The 16801-nt window shown below is 46.9% G+C and overlaps 1 protein-coding gene across 2 annotated transcripts; it reads left to right on the top strand.

Moving 5' to 3' along the window:
- The first annotated feature begins 7389 nt into the window (after window positions 1-7389).
- Window positions 7390-16417, top strand: MRPS24 (mitochondrial ribosomal protein S24). Of its 2 annotated transcripts, none has more exons than XM_040454935.1 (4): window positions 7390-7652; window positions 7703-7801; window positions 7887-7998; window positions 15981-16417. In XM_040454935.1, the coding sequence occupies exons 1-4, from the start codon at window positions 7614-7616 to the stop codon at window positions 16262-16264; spliced, it is 534 nt and encodes a 177-aa protein (XP_040310869.1). In that variant the 5' UTR covers window positions 7390-7613; the 3' UTR covers window positions 16265-16417. The 2 variants fall into 2 exon arrangements, with proteins under 2 accessions (XP_040310869.1, XP_040310870.1); XM_040454936.1 differs by having other exon boundaries at window positions 7392-7652; window positions 7733-7801.
- The last annotated feature ends 384 nt before the right edge of the window (window positions 16418-16801 follow it).

Raw genomic sequence — 16801 nt, 5'->3', positions numbered from 1 at the left:
GGTCATCACCCCTGGACCCTGCAGCTGCCAGGCTGACCCAAGCCAGACCCTGGCGTCTGCCCTTCATCTGGCTTCCTGTCTGTGGGCCAGGCTCCCTCCCCGACGTCACCTTGAGCCCCTCCACCATGGATGCTTCAGCCTGATCCTTGCCAGCGTTGGCCCTCCCTGAAGCCGGGGCACCTCAGGATCCCTGGAACCCAGCCCCGCTCCCTCACCAGCTCTGGGGGTCTGCTGCTTAGGCTCTGGGGCTTCCTCCCCTCCATAAGTTGTGACTTTGGGGAAGAACTGGGCCCCCAGTGGTGACCAGGAGCTCCTCCGTGTGTTCCCTGTTCTCCTTTGCCAGACTCCACAAGGGGGCGCCCTCTGGACCGGACCGCTTTCCCAAAGCCCTTTTCTGTATTTCCAGGACGCCCAGGCTGCTGCTCCCCTGATGTTCAGTGCTGTGCCTGGGTCCTGGGAGCCTGGCTCTGGATGCACCAGATGGAAGCTGAAAATATGACCTCTTGCTAATTTAGGAAAACCGGGGCACTTGGGGGGCTCAGTTGGTTAAACATCCCACTTCAGCTCAGGTTATGGTCTCAAGGTTCATGAGTTCAAGCCCCCCCCCCCGTCCCCCCCCCCCCATTGAGCTCTGTGCTGACAGCTTGGAGCCTGGAGCCTGCTTTGAGTTCTGTGTCTCCCTCTTTCTCTGCCCCTCCCCCACTTGCTCTCTCTCTCTTAAAAATAAATAAAAACATTAACAAAATATATCATTATAAATTTAGGAAAACCTTTTCCCTTCTGAAACTCAGAACCCTCTAACCTTCAGGCACTAGAAACTCATCTCTTCAGGATCATTAACACAAATTGTAAGGGGTTGGTTCACCTGGAAATACTAAAACCTCTTCTTACTTTCTTCCCGTAAAGCTGGGGAACTACCCAGTAGCTTCTCCAGCACAGTAAGAATATCAGCCAGGATCATCATGGGTCCAAAGTTCAGACATTGGAAACCTTGCTTAGAATTTTTGAATATCAACCATTTCCCTTAAAAATTGATTCAAGCTCTTCCTGAAATCTGAAATGAAAGTTATCCCTAGTGGCTCCTACTAAGCAAAGATTCTTGACCTTGTTGGGTCTTTCCATTGTCCAAAGATTTAATCACTGAATTCCAGATAATTATGTGTGTGCTTTTTTTTTCTGGGGAAAGAGTTCAACAGACTTTCAAAAGGATGCAGGATCCAAAATAGATTAATAACTGCTTAGTAATCAGGAAAATTATATCCCCCTGACCTAAGATGCTGTGAAATTGCAACTAGCATTTGCCACAAGTGTTTATTTTCATTTTTCTATATTTTAGAGGAGGGGGGGAGCACAAGCAGGAGAGGAGCAGAGAGAGAGAAGGGGAGAGAGAGAGAGAATCCCAAGCAGGCTCCTCCCTGTCAGCACGGAGCCCAATGCGGGGCGGGGGGGGGGGTGGTGGTGCTGGAGCCCACAAACTGTGAGGTCATGACCTGAGCCGAAATCAAGAGTTGGATGTTCAGTCCACTGCGTCACCCAGGTGCCCCCTTGCTAAAAGTGTTTAAACTTTTGCAAACAGACCAGTCTGAAGACAGGGTGTAACAGAATCTGAGCACGAGGTTGCCTCAGACAGGACCCCACTGGTGGGTGTACTCAGTAACTGCACCCACCCCCACCGCAGCTGCCTGGGCAATGTCAGAAGACTGTCACCTCTCAGGTGCAGGGACAGGAGAGGTTGTGCTGGAGCCAAGTGATTTTCCCAGAAATCCCCTAATCCTTTCTTAGGCGATGTTCAATTCCACGAGGGGTTCTCCTTCACACACTGAAGTCAGAGCTGCTCTTGTGATTCTAGTTTTTACAATACTTAGGCCTTGCCTAGTGACCTGGGGCTCGGAACGCTAAGTCTAAGTTTGCCCTGCCCATTCCTGGAGACATCAGGGTCTGAGGGGCCCTGGGATTTGCCACAGGGCTACTGGGCACTGATATCCTTGGAGCCAAGCTTGGTGAGGTGGAGAGCTACTCAGAGAAGGTGGACAGGCAGCTCCCAGGGGACCCTGTTAGTCAGTGATGGAGTAAATGTGCCTGGGAGTCTGCGACCAGGCACAAGAGAGCCTGCCCCTCTCCCAGGGAAGAGCTCTCAGCCTGTGGGGCACCTGGGCCATTGCTTCCTGCTAATTATGTTGCCCTTGAGCAAAGTTACCTCAACTTCCCTAGGCCTTACCCCGCCACCACTAGCACCTGCTCTGGGGAGGGTGCACAAGCCTGGTGTTTGAGGAACCAGTCTGTGCTCACGGCACTGCACACCCACAAGTCTTGTGCAGAGGAAAGTGCCTATAACAGGACATCTTGTAATCAGTGGTATCTTAAAATTTGCAGCCCTTTCTCTTTTATTTATTTTTAAGACAGAGACAGAGAGACAGGGCATGAGTGGGGAATGGGGCAGAAAGAGAGGGAGACACAGAATCTGAAGCAGGACCCAGGCTCCAAGCTGTCAGCACAGAGCCTGACATGGGGCTCGAACTCACGAACTGTGAGATCATGACCTGAGCCGAAGTCGGATGCTCAACCAACTGAGCCACCTGGGTGCCCCAGCCCTTTCTCTTTCTTAATAGTACCTAAAGCAATGTCTTCTAATCAACATTATCTTAGACTTCTCGAAACACAGGAGGGCTGGTGTTGAGAAATCTGCACCAATGTAAACCTGGTACGGCAGCTCTCTCCAGCTCCTCAGATGTAATTAGCCCAGTTAAAAAAAAAAACAAAACTTTATTTTTTTTTTCTAAATCAGTCAATAAAAAAAATGATTTTGGCTATAAACTTGTCCTGAGTTCCTAAGACTTCATCCAAATTACGCCGGAGTGCAGCTTTATGGGCCCAGGTGAGTCAGGACCACAGAAGAGACCCAGGTGACCTTGATCCTGACTTTGGCGGCCTCCTGCCCGCCAACCCACACTCTGTGCCCCATGGCTTTGTTCATGCTGTTGTCTGCCTGGGGCTCCTACCTGTTCCTTTCCTGGCAGACTCTGGCTGTCACCTCTCTCAGGATGGCCTCAGGTGGCAGCTCCCACTCCATTCCACCCTCTGAGGGGTGCCTTGTCCTCATCCTTGTCTTTTCTCCTTTTACTTGTCTGCTTTTCTGCCCTCTTGTCTGGGGTCCCTGTGGGAGGCACAGCCTCTTGCTCATTTTTGTGTCCAGATCTAGCCTGGTGTGTGAGAACCAGGGAGTAAAACTCCAGCTGCTGGTACACAGGAGGCCCATCTACCCGGCCCGGCTGGCAGGAGACCACGCCTCCTCCCTCAGCACCCCAAAGCAGAACATCACTAACCCAGCAAACCTGCCCCTTCATCCTGGGTCCCAGAAGAGGGAGAGCAGAGGTGGGGGAACTGAGATCAGAGCCCTCTGGCTATCTGTGCAAGAAACAGGACAATTCAAGACTCTGCTGTAACTGGATGTCAGTGGTGGTTCGGCTTAGTTCCACAATAGAGCTGAGAACCTCTGGTGAATGTTTGGTCACTAGGAGATGAATTACCGGGAGTATGAAGAACCAGATTTAGCAGAGGTTTACAAAATGCAAAAACGTCAGCAGTTCTGAGTTAGGATAAGTCCAAACGAATGGGGTTGTCTCGGCTAATCCTGCATCCAACAGGAAAGCATCCATCCTTGAGGCTAGATTCTGGTGACTTCCAGGACATGAAACCACGTTCCAGGCTGGACTGCCTTCTGCAAGTCCAGCTGGGCCCAGAGTCTCTGTCTCACCCAATGTTGTCCCGCAGCCTGGCCGGCACTCTATCCTCGAATACAGGTGCACCTGTGAGCTGTGCTGGAGCCCACTGGGCCGTCTCAGAGACTTGCAGCACCCCCCTCCTCTGCCTTGTGGCCTAAGAGTGGTAGGACTGGGCTAAGGCCAGGCCCCTCAGAGTGAGTGCTGCCATGGTCTCGTATCCAATGGTAGAAAAGGGCTGTGAGAAGCACCAAACAGGCCTGTCCTCGAGAAGGATCTCTATAAATCAGGTTCTGGAAGACTCCCACATAAACTTGGAGTTTAGGACTTAATCCTGGCTGCACATCAGAATCATCTAAGCAGCACCGGGAAAGCTTGGGGATGGCCCCCTCCACCCCAGTTCTGTACCTGTGCTGTGGGGCCCAGTAGACTCAAAGGAGCAGACACTACCACTTTGAAAGCATACAGGTGACCCTAGCTCTTCCTGGTACTATCATGAGGAGAGCAAAGAGGCTCACATCTGAGAAAAAACAGGTGTACACCCTCATCTTCCCAGGATTCTGGTCTGGGGACCCAGGAGGGCCCTTTGTGTGGGTCCCTTGTTCCTAAAGGTGGCTACTCCATTTCCAGGAGGTCCCCCAGGGCCAGCACTGAGCCTTCTGCACCCACCTCCAGAAATCCAGGCCATTCCCCCATCCTACATGGTTCTGAATGTTCATGTCCACCCAGGGAGGGGAGATCCCCAAATAAGGAATAATCACACACTTTGGAACAAGAAGGCTTGCTACTATTGGCTGGTTCTGTGACCTCAGGTGACTCTCTGACCTCTATCTTCTTTTCTGCAAAACCTGGACAATATTGCCTCCTTTACAGGGTTTATGGGAGAAGCAAAGTACATGAAAACACTAACCAATGGCAATTACGGAAAAATAAAACACCCATTAAGCTTTTTCCACTGGTGATTTAAAACAATGTGAAAATTGATACTGATGCTTAAGTAAATTTTTTCAGTTATTTTAATCATGCAAACACACAAGACCCACCCTCAAACAAGGCCTAAGGGACAGTGACATGAAGACAAACATAAATTTGAGGGTGTGACTGCCTGACGCCTTGAGGATGAAATGAACCAGAGCTGCCTCTGCCCAGCAGCCCTGCACTGCCGCCTGCTGCTCCAGTAGAATTCAGAAATCACCTTCGCTGGAACACCAGCCTTCCTTTCTCTGGGGAGCGTGGTGTTCCTGTGAGCCCTCATGAATCCTTCATATTAAGTTCATCTCCCTAAGCAGATGTACACGTCAGGGACTCTACCCGCAACATGGGCTCAAACTCACAACCCCAAGATCAAGAGTGGCATGCTCCACAGGCTGAGCCAGCCAGGCACCCTGGCTTTATTCTGTTTTTTAAAAAAACATTTATTAGTTGCATTTTACAATGTAATTTTCACAACTGTCATTGTTCCCATTTTACAGATGAGAGAAACTGAAGCTCCGGAAAGGTCAAGTCACTTGCCTAAGTTGCACAGCCAGGAGCCTATAATTCACATACCAGATCCCATATTCCTCAGCATGTTGGGCAGATTTAAAACTTTTCAAATTATGAAATTATCAAACTTTATGGAAACTTTAAAAGAAAAAAAATGTCAGTTTAAAAGGGTCCTTTGAGGGGGCGCCTGGATGGCTCAGTCCATTAAGCATCTGACTCTTAAAAAATTTTTTTAAAAATGTTTATTTATTTTTGAGAGATAGAGCATGAGCAGGGGAGGGGCAGAGAGAGAGGGAGACACAGAATCTGAAGCAGGCCCCAGGATCTGAGCTGTCAGCACGGAGCATGATGTGGGGCTCAAACCCTTGAACTGAGAGATCTTGACGTAAGCTGAAGTGAGACGCCCAACTGTGCCACCCAGGTGCCCCTAAGCATCCAACTCTTGATCTCAGCTCAGGTCTTGATCTCAGGGGTGTGAGTTCAGGCCCCACACTGGGCCCAATGCTGGGCGTGGAGCCTACTTAAAGAAAAAAAAAAGGTCCTTTGGGAAAAGTTGAAAGTTCTCTTATCTGGAAAGTATTGTGATTGGAGAACAGATCATTCTTCTTTATCTCCTTATCCAGTATGCAGAGCAGTTGGAGGCCACAGTTTAAAAATTTAGAAATAAAACATTTCTAGTGAGTTGGACATGAGAGATGCTGTCCCTTGATGAAGATTGTTTTTGAGCTTCTAGTTGTCACAGAAATCTTTATTATGGAAAATACAGTGGCTGCAAGCCAAGAGACATATCTTGGTCCCTCTGCCCCTCCCCTGTGTCATCTTGGGTAACTCACCATCCACTTTTGCCTCTATTTCCCCTCCACGTAGATGACAATCCAGTCCTCCCTACCATGAGAAACCACAGGAGTATACAAGCAGCATTAGGGTCAATGATGTAGGTCAAAAATGGCCAAATGTTAGAATTCCATATCATTCAGCCTATCAATAACAATCACTTATCGTAACAGCTCTATGAGGTAGTTGTGCTAATAAAACACATCTTCTAGATTGTGGAGCTGAGACTCAGTTCCACAAAGACTGCCACACCTGGGCCGGACTCGAGTCCAGGCTTTTCCATTTCTGTGAGGAGTTCTGAAATAAGATACCCAGTGTTGCTATTTTTCCCCTCTGATAACAATTACTGGATACCCGATTACAGCCACAATGCTCTGGTTTGAGTATGAATTTCCTAACTATCCAGCCTTTTCTTACACATTTCCTTCCCCAAGAACCAGACACTAGGGTTTGGGCCCATGTGAAACCTTACCTATTCCCCCAAAGAACTGGGTTAAGTTTTAACCAAAACGTATTTCTTCTTTTTGTGGATACAAGCCAGAAGGGGTTTTTATTTTTTTAAATTTATTTTTATTAAGAAACTTTTTAAAATGTTTGTTTTTGAGAGACCGAGTGTGAGCGGGGGAGGGGCAGAGAGAGAGAGGGAGACACAGAATCCGAAGCTGCTCCAGGCTCTGAGCTGTCAGATCCCAGGGCTCGAACCCACGAAACACGAGCTCAAGTCAGACGCTTAACTGACTGAGCCACCCAGGCGCCCCTTTCCTTTTCTTTTTAAATAATATTATTTGGAGGCAGAACTCAGCAGCCTGATTTCTAGAATCTGGGGACGAGCTCCGCTCACATCCGAGTCCCAAGGGCTCCGGTGAGAGAGCGGTACGTCCAAGTCCGGCGAACGCCAAGCTGTCCCGGAGGCCCTTTCCCTGCCGGGGCGAGCTCCAGGAGGGCGAGACTTCACCTCCGCACCACCCACGTTCCGAACCTGAACCACTGCGCACACGCCGACCGTGGCAGGCCGAGGAGAGGTGCATGGCTAGGCGTTCCTGGGCTGCTTGTTGCGGGGAAGTCCAGCTCTCAGCATTGCTCCCAGAGGAGGAGCCCGCCGACCTGCCACCGAAGTCAGGCTGCGCCCGGGCCGGAGAGACCCCGCCTACCTGCCTGCGGGGGCCGCCCTGGCTGAGAGACCCAGACCTTCAGCAGCCTCGCCCAGGCCAAGCAGCAAGCACGCGAGCAGACCCGCTCCGACTGAGAAGCCCCACCCGTCTTGCTGCTGCTCGGCGGCCCCTCAGCGCCCGGGAGGTCCCGCCCCGACATAGAGACCCCGCCCACTAGCGGGCCTGCCCACGAAGACAAGCCCCGCCCCAGCCGGGAGTCAAGGCCCCACCCCCGCAGACAGGTTCCTGCCCCGATCGGGAGACCCCGCCAATTCCGCGGGGTCGAACCCGGCCAAGCGCGGGATCCGATTTGGTCTGGTCTGCCATCGTAGCCTCCCGAGGGTTGACCTTTGCCCTGAGCTCGCCCCGCCCCGTCTCCCCTCCCGGCGCCGTGGTACATCCGGCGCGTTGCGCTTGGCCCAAGATGGCGGCGCCCGTGTGCTTCCGCGGGCTCAGGCTGCGGGTGAGTGAGCGACGCTGGCGGGGTCCTGCGGTTCGTGGTCGGGGCCTTAGTCTCCGTGTCACGTGCTCCTTATCTCACAGGCGCTGTCTTGGAGCCGAGAGCTGCCGTGCTCCTGGTGCGCCCTGCACACGTCCGCGGTCTGCACTAAGGTGAGCACGGCCGGGCGCGTGGGCGGTGTGGCCGCGGCTTGGGTCGGTGGGTGATCTCAGTGTCACGGCCCCTCCCTGCTTCTAGAACCGGGCGGCCCGAGTCAGAGTGGGCAAGGGGGACAAGCCGGTGACTTACGAGGAGGCGCATGCTCCGCACTACATCGCTCATCGCAAGGGCTGGCTGTCGCTGCATACAGGTGAGGGGGCAGCGGGGGCCGCTGTGCTGGGGGCTGTGGGAAGAAGTTCTCGGCTGCGGCCTGTGACACAGCGTGAGATAAACACGTGCAAGAGGCTTCTTTCAGCTCCTACTTTTTCACAGGTTTTATTTCCAGATTTCATATTCGTGAGTTGTGTGCGGCGTGTGCTGTCACCCTCATTCTTAGACGGGGCAGAGCAGCGACCTCGCGTACTCCTCCTCCGCTGAGGTTGAGCGAGGCTTTGCCTTCTTGTTTCAGCGTCCGTGCTGTAAACAAGTGTTCTTTTTGAGATCTGCTAGTGCTCCGTTTTTACGATTTTGTGCTTTTCGTCGGTGATTCCACCGCCTTAAAATAGCCCAGATGCTGAACCGTGAAGCACAAGAAGGGTGTGACGCACATTGCAGAGAAAATCTGCACGTCGGGTGGGCTTTCTTTCAGGCATGAGTTACAATGCTGCTGGCAGAGAGTTCAGTGTTAATCGCCGTTTGTATTAAACAAGGTGTCTTTAAACAGAAACATGTGAAACGAAGTTACGTATTGATGTGTTGACCAAAATATCTTAATCAAGGGCATACAGAAACGTAACCCTGTATTTCCCCCAGGAGCGATGGTTCAATGTTCCCTACTTCGTTGTTCATGGTGATTTTATAGAATATAACCACTAGCTGATTAGGGTCAGCTGTATTTTCTTCATTATGAGGGTTCTCAGCTTTTGGATGTGTTGAGATCCATCTGTCTAGAAAACTTACTTAAAATACACATGACTGCCCTCCACCCTGTTCAGGTTCTGGTCCTAAGGTCTGGGGATGGGTGTGGATGCTCTAAGATGTGCAGGAGTTGCAGGAGCTATACTGAGAATCCACTGGTTGAGACTGTGTACCTGGCTGGTAAGAGAGCTCATGGCCCCTATCTCTGAAGCTGGTGGCCTCATCTCTTGGGACCAAAGGGTGGCCAGTGCTTCTATAAGGAGCCCAGAAAGAGTGTGAAAGGGCTAGACAAAAAGGATCATCTGGGTTTTGTGCCCTGTTAAGGCCTTGCTCTTCTATTTTGTAAAACAAGGATAACCAATAATATCTACTTCACAGGATTTGTTCGGGAATTTAATGAAATAATGTACTTTGAACCAAAAAAATTTTTTTTAAATATAATTTACTGTCATTGGCTTACATACAACACCCAGTGCTCATCCCAACAAGTGCCCTCCTCAATGCCCATCACCCATTCCCCCCCCCATCCACCCTGTTTGTTCTCTGTATTTTTTTTTTTTAATTTTTTTTTTTCAACGTTTATTTATTTTTGGGACAGAGAGAGACAGAGCATGAACGGGCGAGGGGCAGAGAGAGAGGGAGACACAGAATCGGAAACAGGCTCCAGGCTCTGAGCCATCAGCCCAGAGCCCGACGCGGGGCTCGAACTCATGGACCGTGAGATCGTGACCTGGTTGAAGTCGGACGCTTAACCGACTGCGCCACCCAGGCGCCCCTGTTCTCTGTATTTAAGAGTCTCTTGTGGTTTGCCTCCCTCCCTCTCTAACTTTTTTTCCCCCTTCCCTTCTCCTCTGGTCTTCTGTTAAGTTTCTCAAGTTCCACATATCAGTGAAAACATGTGATATCTGTCCTTCTTTCACTGACTTACTTCACTCAGCATAATACCCTCCAGTTCCATCCACTTTGCTGCAAATGGCATGATTTCATTCTTTCTCATTGCCAAGTAGTATTCCATTGTATATATAAACCACATCTTCTTTATCCATTCGTCAGTTGATGGACATTTAGGCTCTTTCCATAATTTGGCTATTGTTGAAAGTGCTGCTATAAACATTGGGGTACATGTGCCCCTATGCATCAGCACTCCTGTATCCCTTGGGTAAATTCCTAGCAGTGCTATTGCTGGGTTATAGGGTAGGTCTATTTTTAATTTTTTGAGGAACCTCCACACTGTTTTCCAGAGTGGCTGCACCAGTTTGCATTCCCACCAACAGTGCAAGAAGGTTCCCGTTTCTCCACATCCTCTCCAGCATCTATAGTCTCCTGATTTGTTCATTTTAGCCACTCTGGCGTGAGGTGGTATCTCAGTGTGGCTTTGATTTGTATTTCCCTGATGATGAGTGACGTTGAGCATCTTTTCATGTGTCTGTTGGCCATCTGGATGTCTTCTTTGGAGAAATGTTCATGTCTTCTGCCCATTTCTTCACGGGGTTATTTGTTTTTTTTGGGTGCTGAGTTTGGTAAGTTCTTTATAGATTTTGGATACTAACTCTTTATCCGATATGTCATTTGCAAATATCTTTTCCCATTCCATCGGTTGCCTTTGAGTTTTGTTGATTGTTTCCTTTGCAGTGCAGAAGCTTTTTATCTTGATGAGGTCCCAATAGTTCATTTTTGCTTTTAATTCCCTTACCTTTGGAGATGTGTTGAGCAAGAAATTGCTGTGGCTGAGGAGGTTGTTGCCTACTTTCTGCTCTAGGGTTTTGATGGTTTCCTGTCTCACATTTAGGTCTTTCATCCATTTTGAGTTTATTTTTGTGAATGGTGTAAGAAAGTGGTCTAGTTTCATTCTTCTGCATGTTGCTGTCCAGTTCTCCCAGCACCATTTGCTGAAGAGACTGTCTTCTTTCCATTGGATGCTGTTTCCTGCTTTGTCAAAGATTAGTTGCCCATACTTTGTGGGTCCAATTCTGGGTTCTCTATTCTATTCCATTGGTCTATGTGTCTGTTTTTGTGCCAATACCATGATTACAACTTTGTAGTAGAGGCTAAAGTCTGGGATTGTGATGCCTCCTGCTTTGGTTTTCTTCTTTAATATACTTTGGCTATTTGGGGTCTTTTGTGGTTCCATACAAATTTTAGGATTGTTTGTTTTAGCTTTGAGAAGAATGCTGGTGCAGTTTTGGGATTGCATTGAATGTGTAGATTGCTTTGGGTAGTATTGACCTTTTAACAATATTTATTCTTCCAATCCATGAGCATGGGATGTTTTTCCATTTCTTTGTGTCTTCTTCAATTTTCTTCATAAGCTTTCTGTAGTTTTCAGCATATAAAGCTTTTACATATTTGGTTAGGTTTATTCCTAGGTATTTTATGGTTCTTGGTGCAGTTGTAAGTGGGATCAGTTTTTTTCTCTTTCTGTTGTTTCATTATTGGTGTATAAAAATGCAGCCGATTTCTGTACATTGATTTTGTACCCTCCGATTTTGCTGAATTCATGTATCAGTTCTAGCAGTCTTTTGGTGGAGTCTTTCGGGTTTTCCGTATAGGGGGAATCGTGTCATCTGCGAAAAGTGAAAGTTTGACTTCTTCTTTGCCAGTTTTGATGCCTTTTGTTTCATTTTGTTGTCTGATTGCTAATGCTAGCACTTCCAACACTATGTTAACAGCAGTGAGAGTGGACATCCCTGTCGTGTTCCTGACCTCAGGGGAAAAGCTCTCAGTTTTTCCCCATTGAGGATGATGTTAGCTGTGGGCTTTTCATCTATGGCTCTTATGATCTTTAAGTATGTTCCTTCCATCCCGACTTTCTAGCAGGTTTTTATTTAGAAAGGATGCTGTATTTTGTCAAATGCTTTTTCTGCATCGATTGACAGGATCATATGGTTCTCCTCCTTTGTTTTATTAATGTGATGTATCACATTGATTTGCGAATGTTGAACCAGCTCTGCAGCCCAGGAATGAATCCCATTTGCATGGTGAATAATTCGTTTTATGTGCTGTTGAATGTGATTTCCTAGTATTTCATTGAGAATTTTTGCATCCGTGTTCATCAGGGATTCTCCTTTTTTGTGGGGTCTTTGGTTTGGGAATCAAGGTAATGCTGGCTTCATAGAATGAGTCTGGAAGTTTTCCTTCCGTTTCTGTTTTTTGGAACATCTTGAGAAGGATAGGTATTAACTGTGCTTTAAATGTCTGGTAGAATTCTCTTGGAAGCCATGTGGTCTAGGACTCTTATTTGTTGGCAGATTTTTGATAATTGATTGAATTTCTTCACTAGTTATGGGTCTGTTCAAATTTTCTGTTTCTTTCTGTTTGAGTTTTGATAGTTGTGGGTATCCAGGAATTTGTCCATTTCTTCCAGGTTGTGCAGTTTGTTGGCATATAATTTTTCATAGTGTTCTCTGATAATTGCTTCTATTTCTGAGTGATTGGTTGTGATAAATCCATTTTCATTCATGATTTTATCTCTTTGGATCCTCTCTCTTTTTGAGAAGTCTGGCTGGGGTTTATCAATTTTGTTTATTTTTTCAAAAAACCAACTCTTGGTTCTATTGATCTATTGATCTGTTTTTTTGGATTCTATATTGTTTATTTGTGCTCTGATCTTTATTATTTCTCTTCCCCTGCTGGGTTTCAGTTTCTCTGTTGTTCTGCTTCTAGTTCTTTTAGGTGTGCTGTTAGATTTTTGTGTTTGGGATCTTTCTTGTTTCTTGAGATAGGCCTGGATTGCAATGTATTTTCCTCTTAGGACTGCCTTTGATGCATCCCAAAGGGTTTGGATTGTTGTGTTTTCGTTTTCATTGGTTTCCATGTATTTTTAAATTTCTTCTTTAATTGCCTGGTTGACCCATTCGTTCTTTAGTAGGATGTTCTTTAACCTCCATGCATTTGGAGGTTTCTCAAACTTTGTCCTGTGATTAATTTCAAGTTTCATGGCATTGTGATCTGAAAGTGTGCATGGTATGATCTCAATTCTTTCATATTTATTGAGGGCTGTTTTGTGACCCAGTATGTGATCTATCTTGGAGAATGTTCCCTGTGCACTTGAGAAGAATGTATATTCTGTTGCTGCAGGATGGAAAGTTCTAAATGTATCTGTTAAGTCCATCTGGTCCAGTGTATCATTCAGGGCCGTTGTTTCTTTATTGATTTTCTGTCTAGATGACCTGTCCATTGTTGTAAGTGGAGTGTTAAACTGCCCCTGCAGTTACCACATTCTTATCAATAAGGTTGTTTATGTTTGTGATTAGTTGTTTTATCTGTTTGGGTGCTGCCGAATTCAGTGCATAGACATTTATAATTGTTAGTTCTTCCTTATGGATAGACCCTGTAATTATTATATACTTCCCTTTTTCCTCTCTTGTTACAGCCTTCAGTTTAAAATCTAGTTTGTCTGATAGAAGTATGGGTACTCCAGCTTTCTTTTGACTTCCAGTAGCATGATAGATAGTTCTCCATCCCTTCAGTTTCAATCTGAAGGTGTCCTCAGGTCTAAAATGGTCTCTTGTAGACAGCAAATAGATGGGTCTTGTTTTTTTTATCCACTCTGATACCCTATGTCGTTTGGTTGGAGCACTTAGTCCATTTACATTCAGTGTCATTATTGAAAGATATGGGTTTAGAGTTTTTGTATTATCCGTAGATTTCATGCTTGTAGTGATGTCTCTGGTCCTTTGTGGTCTTTGCAGCATTTCACTCACAGTGTCCCCCTTAGGATCTCTTGTACGGCTGGTTTAGCGGTGATGAATTCCTTCAGCTTTTGTTCATTTGGGAAGACCTTTATCTCTCCTATTCTGAATGACAGGCTTGCTGGATAAAGGATTCTTGGCTGCATATTTTTCCTGTTCATCACATTGAATATTTCCTATACTCCATTCTGGCCTGCCAAGTTTCAGTAGATAGGTCTGCTACTACCCTTATGTGTCTACCCTTGTAGGTTAAGGCCTGTTTATCCCTGACTGCTTTCAGAATTCTCTCTTTAACTTTGTATTTTGCCAGTTTCACTATGATATGTCGTGCAGAAGATCTATTCAAGTTACGTTCGAAAGGTGATTCGGATGCCTCCTGGATTTCAATTCTGTTTCCTTCCCCAGATGGGAGAAATTCTCAGCTATGATTTCTTCAAGTACAGCTTCTGCCCCTTTCTCTCTCTCTTCTTCTTCTGGACCTCCTATGATACAGATATTGTTCCGTTTCACTGAATCACTTAGTACTGTAATTCTCCCCTTGTGATCCAGAATTTTTTTATCTTTCTTTTTCTCAGTTTCATCCTTTTCCATAATTTTATCTTCTGTTTCATTTAATCTCCCCTATGCCTCTTCAGTCCTTGCTGTCACTGCCTCTAGTTTATTTTGCACCTCATTTATTGCATTTTTTTAATTCATCATAACTATTTTTTAGTTCCTTGATCTTGGCAGCAATAGATTCTCTGCTGTCTTGTATGCTTTTTTCAAGCCCAGCGATTAATCTTATGACTATTATTTTATCTTGTTCAGTTATGTTGTTTATATCTGTTTTGATCAATTCTTTAGCTATCATTTCTTCCTGGAATTTCTTTTGAGGAGAATTCTTCCATTTCATCATTTTGGCTAGTTTCCTGTCCCTTATGTGTTTTAAAACGTTGTTATGTGTCCTGCACCTGCGAGCACTACTATATTAAAGAGGAGTGATACACTGTCCAGGGCTTGGCCCTTCAGGAGGTGTTTTTTGGAGTGTGTTACTTGCTCTCTGTTGTTGTGACTTTGGTTACCTTATCTCCCTACTCATAGTGATGTTTTGAACCCTCCATCAGTTGTGCTTTGATTTGTTTGCTGAAGTAGCCCTTAATAGGAAAACAAACAAAAAAACAGAAAACAAAAACAAACACACAAACAAAAAAACCCCCAAAAACAAAAAACCAGAAACACCAGCTACAAGTAAACAGCAGGGTGGAGGTGGTGCTGATTGAAGAGGCCTTATCCCATACAAAGAAATGACAGGGACAGGGAAAAAGAAAAAATAAAAATTGACCAGACAGAGAAACTATACGGCTTAATCCAGAGAGAGAGAAAGGAAAATAAAAAAAGGAGGTGTAGAACATGTATCAAAAGAATAGATTAAATGTGTCTGCTTAAACAAACCAACAACCAGAGTAACCCGATTGGAGGAGGGAAGATATGAGAAGGAAAAAAGGAAGAACATATCTATATAATAAGAATTGTCTGAGAATTAATCCAGGCAGTGCAGCAGCACAGGTCTGGAGGAGCATCTATCTGTCTGGTCTTCAGCATCAAGCCTGCTCGAGTATCCAGTAGATTTGTAGTTACCCGGCACAGAGGGGCATGGTTTGGTGTAGGTGGGTCCCGCCTCCACTGGGGGCCCCGCTGTCTGATCCCTGAGGACCCACCTTGGTGGTGATGGGGAGAAAAATGGCGACACCCCAGTCTCTCCTCCACAGACTGGGTGTCCCAAACCACTCTGTTCGAGCCGTCCTCATTGTGCCACGGGTGCAAAAGAGGCAGTTTGCCCCGCTCCGCTGACTCCTGTGCCTCCCTGGTGCTTGGCTGGGATTCAGACTCCTGCTCCATGCACCCCAGTACTGGGGAAGTGCCGCTTGGCACTACCCGATATATGGTCTCTGGCTGGCAGGCGCAGGCAGTCTTTGTGCTTTGAGCGGATGTATGCCTTCTTCCCACAGCACTCCAGGGAGGGGATCGCTTTCTCCTACTGCAGACTGTGTCTCTGACCTAGCCACCAGTCTGGGGCAGGCTCCGCTCCTCCCCAGGTGCGTGGTCAGGGCAGCCAGCCCCCAGAGTAAGCCCCGCAGTTAGAGAGTGGATCTCTTCCTCCTGGTCCATGATTTTCTCTTGTCCAAATACAGTCCTATGCTTCCCCAGCCTCTGTTTCTCTTCCCTTTGTCTCTCTGCAGAAGGGGATCCCTCCGCTCGGTTCATTTTCTCTCTCCCAGTTCACAATCATGCACCTATGGCCTGTCAGTTTGTCCCAGTGGGTCCCTGGAAGCTACTTTGTCACTTTGCCTTCTGGACTCTTGGAGTTCAAAGTCCTTTGGCTTCAACACTGCTTTGTTTGAGAGACGAGGGAACTTCGGGTCCCCCTACTTCTCTGCCATGTTGGCCCCCCTGTACTTTGGACTTTAAAGTGGTACTCTTTTTATTTCACTTATGGAAGAAAAGAGAAGAAGCCAGGGTGGGGGGTGGAATTGAGTGCCAAGTGCTCTTGGATGTTACCTCCGGAGGTTTTTGCTGATTCTTCACGGTGCCCTTCTCTCTTCAGGTAACCTGGATGGGGAGGACCATGCTGCAGAGCGAACAGTGGAGGATGTTTTCCTTCGAAAGTTCATGCTGGGCACTTTTCCAGGGTGTCTGGCTGACCAGGTTATCCTGAAGCGCCGGGCTAATCAGGTGGAGATCTGTGCCCTGGTCCTGAGGCAGCTGCCTGCATACAAGTTCTACTTCCTGGTGGGTTACAGTGAAACTCTGCTCTCCCACTTTTACAAATGTCCTGTCCGTCTGCACCTCCAAACTGTGCCCTCCAAGGTTGTGTACAAGTACATCTAGCACAGTCACTTTTTTTGCATCAGGCTTGAGCCTGCCAAGGACAGGAATGTGTGGGAAAGGGGTGAAGTGGGAATGGGGAAAATGTATCCCTTGAGTGAACTGAGGATTCGTTTTCAAAGCTGCTGTTCAATAAATACTTTCCATGTTGTCTTGCCTCTTGGTTTGTCTTTACTCTTTAGAGAACTGGAATAGAGTCCTTTTGAGGGTGCTCCAAGGCTCCCAGACAGGCCAGGCCGCCAGTTGTTCGAGGTTTGGGTAACAGCTGCAATGCAATGATTATCTTGTGCCAATCACTTTATCAGGAACTTTACTGAAAGTTCTTTGTTTTCTCTCAAAATGGAAAGATCCGTTTTTGGTGATTATAAAATAATGTTGAGTTTAAATAATTTTAAACAATATATACATGTGTCAACCATGAAAGTTTCTTGTAATTCTCCCACAGAGAGAACGACTGGGTACAGTTTATTTGCAGATGCACCTCCCCCCTCCCCCCCGCCGCCCAGAAACACCCTAATGCGTACGCATTGTTTTATTACA

Source organism: Herpailurus yagouaroundi, unplaced genomic scaffold (genome assembly GCF_014898765.1).
Source record: "Herpailurus yagouaroundi ecotype Mexico unplaced genomic scaffold, PumYag 214, whole genome shotgun sequence".
NCBI classification, from domain to species: Eukaryota; Metazoa; Chordata; class Mammalia; order Carnivora; family Felidae; genus Herpailurus; species Herpailurus yagouaroundi.
This window is presented reverse-complemented; position numbering and strand designations above follow the sequence as displayed.

What these genes read in the sequence shown, in the direction of transcription:
- MRPS24 (XM_040454935.1), top strand. Translation starts at nt 7,614, where the DNA reads ATGGCGGCGCCCGTGTGCTTCCGCGGGCTCAGGCTGCGG. An exon ending in TCCGCGGGCTCAGGCTGCGG is followed by an intron (nt 7,653 to 7,702) that starts GTGAGTGAGCGA and finishes TCGGGGCCTTAG; the next exon opens with TCTCCGTGTCACGTGCTCCT. An exon ending in CGTCCGCGGTCTGCACTAAG is followed by an intron (nt 7,802 to 7,886) that starts GTGAGCACGGCC and finishes CCCTGCTTCTAG; the next exon opens with AACCGGGCGGCCCGAGTCAG.